Source organism: Apis dorsata, unplaced genomic scaffold, assembly GCF_000469605.1.
Source record: "Apis dorsata unplaced genomic scaffold, Apis dorsata 1.3 scaffold_734, whole genome shotgun sequence".
Taxonomy (NCBI): Eukaryota; Metazoa; Arthropoda; class Insecta; order Hymenoptera; family Apidae; genus Apis; species Apis dorsata.
The window spans coordinates 115,028-121,998 of NW_006263897.1; the positions used below are offsets into that span (position 1 = coordinate 115,028).

Here is a 6,971-nt window from a genome sequence, read left to right on the forward strand (position 1 = left end):
TTTATAAATATGTTTATGCTTTCTTAATTTAAAAAAAAAAAAATAATAATAATAATAATGGAGAGTCATATATTATAATTTAAAATTATCACTATAAAATAAATGTATAAACGTTAATATAATAAAACGTTAATATAATAAATTAAATAAAAGAATAAAAAACATGCACAATCTCTTTTATATGTTTCTGTTATATTAATTACATGAAAACAATACCCCCAAACGAGACATATTTTATTCTATTAGCTAACCATAATTTGATTTTCTATGTCTTAAAACGAAAATTTATATCTCACAAAAAAAAAGTAAAATATTCAAATAAAATTTCTTATATTATAATGATATATATGGTGCAAATAAAATCGGATAAAACGGTAATCTCGTCTAAGGGTTTTTCCACATCCACTCGTCTCTATTATTGAGAGCTTCGTGGAGGAAATCACGAAAAGAGATCACAAATAGAATGCAAAAGCAACAGCTTTTGCAGATCACATAATAGAAATTTGTTCACGTACCTGAATGCGAGAATTACTTTTCCTAAAACTCAAGTAACCCGCGGGCTTGTTGCACGCGCATTGGATGGACAGAAGACGCAGGTACTACGGGATCTGTACACTTAATCAGGTACGGATCTAAATATACGCTAACTGATCGCGATTGTATCCGTACATTGAGCATATGACAAACAGGAAAGCCGGGATAATGATTATCGAACGGGCTATTCGTCAATCACAACAAACCAATCAACGAATGATTCCTTTTTTTCTTTTATATACGGATTTCTTTCGTTTCTTCTATCTTTCCTTTTTTTCCCCTTTTCTATACCTGACCAAATTATATATTCAAAAAAAGTTGTCCGTTGTACGCGCTCGCGCACGCTTCTGTATACGTTTGTATACGTGTAATATGCGTGTATATGCAGGTGTATACGTGATGGGAATTAACGTGATCACGTACATATATGTTGTATGTATATCACCGGTGTATGAACGTGTCGCGCGCAATCTTTTTATAATATATTATTATGCATGTATACGTATATGTGTGTGTACTCGTGTATGTATGTGTATCAACGTGTCAATCAATCGGAACTGAAGAATGAACTAAAACGGAAAGAAATGAAACTATAGCGAAAGAAGGGAGCAGATAAGCGGCCAGTAGCTCTTCTACTCCTGGGCTCGAGACGGAACTGGCCCGTGGGCCGTTCCGCTCAACACCACTTCCACTCTTCTCCCTCTACAACCTCCCCAGCTAACCCATTCCCTAAACTTCCCCACTCCAACCCCCCAGAACCCCCTACCTTCGTTTCAACCTCCTCCACTCCCCTAATCTAGTATCCAGTGCGACCACCGAGCCGTCCGGTACTTCGGGGTTGGATGATACTAGGGCGGTGGTCGTTGAACCAAGTATATAGACGAGCTGTCTGCGTCGTACTGGTTGCGCAGGGAAGCCTGTTTGTCTCTTTCTCTATCCCTTTTTTTGTATCCTCGTTCTATCCCTCGTTTCAGTTTGCTTCGCACCCCCCAGCTCGTAATTTGCATTTTCCTATCTCTTCCTCAATTTCCTTTCTTTCTCTCTCCATTATTTTCCCCTCTTTTCCCTCTGTTTCTCCAATCTCATTCCCAATATATTCTCACTCTATTCCTGTCTTTTTTCTTCTCCACAATTCATCATTTTTTATTTTTCCTTTTAATACTTCTTTTTTCATTGTTTTTTTCAATTTCATTCCTAGCATTTTTTTTTCTTTTACTTTCTTTTTTTCTTCTCTTTCAATATCTTCGAACTTGTCTCACTCATTTTCTCGTTCTTTCGTTCATTTCTGTCTCATTTATCTCTCATAATCTTTCGATCAAGCGTACATTCAAATATTCTTCGTATTCTCTATCTTCGTGCACTTTCGCGATCTTGAACATGTATGTCTCCCCAGGTATAACTAGCGACCTCTATAAAACCGAATAAACACAAGCGGATTGCGACGGGGAGCTACTATTATGCTCGTGAACTAATAATAAAATAATTCTGGATCATGTTGGAATTAGAGAAACCCTTTGCAAAAAATCTTGCTTCTTGATTTTTTATTAACTATTGCGTTTTTCATAAATCGTATTATTAGATACGATATCATTTTTTTTTACGAATTATGTAATTGAAAAGTATTTGAAAGTCAAACTTTCAAATATAAAATATAAAAATATAAAAATTTGAAAAAAATGGAATTTAATTATTATAAATTGATCAAAAATTTATTAAGTTAAGTTTAATAATTTAAAAATCTTAATAAATCTCTGTATTATACGATATATTTTGTTTATATTTCTATAAATATTTATGAAATATCTATAATTTGCAATATTCAGAAATAATAGAACATAATTACAATAAGTATATTATTAAATTTAGTCTTATATATGAAATCAGACATCATGCAATAGCAACCACCTACAATACCGAGTAAAGCCGAATTTTCACGAAATCGCGCGATCTACATAGGTACAATGTGGACAGAAACCGACTCTGATTATTCAAACTTAACCCTTTTATAAATATTTCTTATATTTTACATATAGCAAAGAATTCTATCATTTGAAAGAGAAGCTATATTGTTATAAAAAAATTTCAATTGAATATCTTGCATAAATAACAGAAATTTTAGAAACATATCATAAATGTAAAAAATTTAATTTGGATAACCTATCTAATATATATATATATTTCGTATAATCAATAAAAGAAAGAGATCGAAACTAGTTGCATTCATAAAAATTGATTGGCTTATTATTATAAATTTCTTTAATTTTGAAATAATTATTATTATTATTCATAAATTTTCATTCAAAACACTATTTCTACATTTTAGACACAAAAATCAATTTTTAATTTTTATGAATAAAAATAATTTGTTTAAATTTCAATATCAATGAATAAAATATATATGTACATATTATATTAATATGAAATTTTTCTATATATACTCACCGAATACAGCTACGTTATACATTTTCTTGAAGAAGAAACTATTAACTTCATTTGATTGACGATTTGAACCTTTGAACGTTTTACTACTTGTTTGATTGTATCTCTTAGTGATAGATTTTAATACAATGCACCGATACATTGACCGTTAAATTTTTTAATACGCGATTTGAGGTTATATTTTACAAAATTATTTACACCATAGATTGAATAACGATTATACACTTTTCTAATTAAAATTTATATTTAAATTAGAAAAATATTTCATGTACACGTTTTTATATTTATTCGACGAAAATAACTATCAACAATTTTAAAAAATGATTGTAATTGAACGCAATAACACATTATTGACAATATTTTTTATCTGAATATTAACTTCTTTAATCTCATTAAATAATATTCATTGAATTAACATATATATATTATAACAAGACTCTTATAAAAAATAAGCACATTTCGAAATGTATAAAAAACTAATTTTTATGAATATATCATGTTACAGCAGTTAACTGAATAAATGTTCAAATTTTTTATAAATGATCACAACAAAAAATTATTATTTTGTCAACAGAATATTTAACGTAAATCGAATAAACTTGAAAATTAATTGAAAGTTTAGATTTATTCAATCATACACAACGACTTTATTATACACTCTAGTTGTTCAATTTCAACATCTTAACGCGGGAAATCGACATAGTCTACTGACGCCATCTTGCGTTCTTCTTACTAAAGTTTCCTTTTTTAGAAAATTTAAATTTATTTTTAACTATATGTATTTATGCGATAAAATTATCTTTCTAAATATATAAGTTTTAAATTTTTTAAATTTATATAATTTAATAATATAATGTATGTTTATTTGTAAAAATTATTTTATATTTATATATCATATTATTTATTTGCGATATTTTCATGAAAACTGCTTAAAAACTGAATTTGAACTACTTCACATGTATAAAGTATAATTATAATCTTATTAGATACAATATTTAAAGTAATATATGATATATGAATATTTAATTTACAAAATTAAAATTATTTGATCTCTATAAATATTGAACTAATTTTAATAAAATTCTAAAATAAAATTTCTCCTTTTAATAAAATAAAACGTCATTAAATGAATTAAAGCGCCATCTGGAAAATATTTCTAGATAGAAAATATTTCTTGAACACGTAATGGGTTCGTCTTTCACATATGACGCCATATTGTTCAAGAGGAACAGAAGGTGTAACCACGCCATTGTGCACATCATATTAATTTTCGACTATTTGCGTAAATAAGAAGTAAAGTAAGTGAAAAAGAAATTTATGTAGATTTGCTAGAGCATAAAATTCATTTGATTAAAAATTAAATATATTTCAAAAGATTTGTGACATCAATCTCATGATATTTCGTTCGTCTTTGTAAATCAAAGTTCGATATTTTTGCTTTATTATTTTTTATTTTATTTTTTAATAGAATTTTATTATACATTTTTTGTCTTGCTAGAAATAATAATAAAATTCATATTTCTGTCATTACGTTTTTTGATCGCAAAAATGCTTTTAATATTTTAAATGAAATCTGTCATGTTAATTTAAAATGATCGCGCACAATACATTATTTTTTATTGGAAATAAACTTAGCTATTTTTTAAACCTATTCCTAAAAGTAATATATATATTTTTTTTTAAATTTAATTTTTACGAATAATTTGATTTTGTTAAATATGTATTAAATATGCATATATATATATGCATATGTATAATATGCATATACATACATATATACATATATACATTCAGCGGACATAAGCGCGCTCGCGAGCGCATATCTAATTTGAATAAAATTAATTTATTTTCATTTAAAATACTTTGTTTTGTATTATAAAATTATAAATTATATATATACATATAAAGTAATAGATATTAATTTAATATTTTTTTGATCTTCTAATTTAATATAATATCATATGTTGCTATCTTTAACTTAATGAATTACATTAATTATTACTATTTATTGTAATTTTCTGAATTTCAAAGTAATTTGTAAATTAATTAAATTTATATTTTTATTTTTTAATATATAACTGTAACTAAAATTTTATTTGTTTCAGAAAATTAATTAAGTACATGGACAACATGTACAGTAATAATATTGACCCCTGGGAACCAGGTTATGGTCCTGAAAGAAGAGGGCATAATTCAGATTATGATTATCGTAATGATTATGGAAGCAGTAGATCACCAGAGTATGGAGAACATCGTGACAATGATCATAGAGATAGAGATCATCGTAGTCCAGAATATAGAAATCACAGAGGTCGAGATAGAGACCGCGAAAGAGATCGTTCAAGGGATAGAAGGGATCGTAGCAGAGATGATAGAGATCGTAACTATAGAGACAGAGAAGATCGTTACGGAAGGCAAAGAGACAGAGATTCTGTAGAAAGAGAGAGAGATCGGGATCGCGATCGCGATAGAGATAGAGATCGCTCTAGAAGAGATAGAGATAGAGAAAGAGATCGAGATCGTAGAGGGAAACGCGAGGAAAGAGATCGGGATCGCGATGATGATCATAGCCGTGAAAGTATGGATTTTGAGCACGACCATGGACGTACTTATGGTTCGTCCATGGAAGGCATCCACTACAAATCTCAATCTCCAAACAACACCATAATGATTCGTGGGCTTGCTCAGCACATTACAGAAAATGACGTAGGTTGTCAACTTAGCGGCCCAACATAATTGGCCACTCGTGAGCCAGCATTTGCAAGCATACATCACTATTATTATTATGATGTGTGTATCACAGGTGCGGCAAGACATCCTCAACTGTGGTCTCATGCCCAAGGACATCAGGCTAATTCGTAAAAAGGATACAGGTAATTATCTTCATTTTTATAAATCAATTTCCCCTAAAATTAATATGCAAATTAGTAAATTGCTTTTTATCTAAGCAAATTACATTAGTAGATTTGTGTAGCATAAGTTATAGTTATATTTTTATAATCATTTTAAAAAATTGTTTGAAATTGTTAATAGTAGAATGTTCTTTTTGATCAAAAAAATTTCAAACAATTTTTTATAATAGTATTCAAACATTGATATTAGTATTATATCGGTACCAATCATGCATACCCCAAAATTATTACAAAATAATCAATATAATAGCTGTCAATTGAATATCATTCATTAATTAATTTGTTGATCTTAAAATCAGGTAAGTTTATACCAAGAACAGAATTTGTTACATAGGAAGAATATTTTGAGGGAAATCAAATCATCATTGCTCATCTTACAAGGGTGATGTAAAATATTTCTGAAAATTGTTAAAATTTTATATTTAAAATAATTGGAAAATAAGATTCTATATGACCAACCAATTCTATATAAATTTCTAATTTTAAAATATAATGAAAATCATTAAGATTTTTATATTCTATTGTATAAAATAGATACAATAGAATATGTGACCCTTTTTGTATAAAATATCAAATTTATTTCTTATATTATTAACGATTGTATAATATAGAAATTATTGGGAAGAAAAGTATTTTCTATACAATTCTTATTATATCTTTGATCTATTCACGATTGCGAAAAAAAAAGGAGACTAAGAGATTTTAGTAGGTTTATCATTAAAGTAAACTAAAGATTCGCGTAAAGATAAGAAATCGTCTGTCACCCGTGTAGAATTCATTCTGCTGAGCTTTAGGCAAATGGAAATGAAAGCAAGCGACGAAGCGAAGAAAATACTTCGTTCGAAACTCAGTCTGTCAATGGTTGGTGCTGTGATTGCCTGCCCTCTCAGAGTAGAGACTCCCAGGCAAAACGTGGATTAACTTTGGATATGTGTGTATTTGCTCTGTATAGGTGCTTCGCGAGGTTTTGCATTCGTCGAGTTTAACGCGACTCAGGAGGCCGCACGGTGGATGGAGATGAAACAGGTAGAAAGAAGTTCAGTCCAGATACCCAACCGATGCGTTGTACGCGTGCCACCGACGCCC

At 29.0% G+C, this 6,971-nt stretch overlaps 2 protein-coding genes across 2 annotated transcripts in view; one reads left to right on the forward strand and one right to left on the reverse strand.

Annotated features, from left to right (window-relative positions):
- The first annotated feature begins 4,123 nt into the window (after positions 1-4,123).
- Positions 4,124-6,971, forward strand: part of LOC102673125 (RNA-binding protein 5-like) — a 7,227-nt gene continuing 4,379 nt past the window's right edge. The window contains exons 1-4 of the mRNA XM_031513747.1: positions 4,124-4,270; positions 5,079-5,679; positions 5,777-5,846; positions 6,838-6,911. Coding sequence (XP_031369607.1) covers positions 5,095-5,679; positions 5,777-5,846; positions 6,838-6,911 — 729 coding nt within the window. The 5' untranslated portion in view covers positions 4,124-4,270; positions 5,079-5,094. The remainder of the gene's footprint in view (positions 4,271-5,078; positions 5,680-5,776; positions 5,847-6,837; positions 6,912-6,971) is intronic.
- LOC102672818 (beta-1,4-N-acetylgalactosaminyltransferase bre-4-like) overlaps positions 6,573-6,971 on the reverse strand; it is a 7,414-nt gene continuing 7,015 nt past the window's right edge. The window contains exon 4 of the transcript XR_004151464.1: positions 6,573-6,971. This exon is cut by the window's right edge and continues 2 nt beyond it. The gene's annotated coding sequence lies outside the window, so the exon portion shown is untranslated.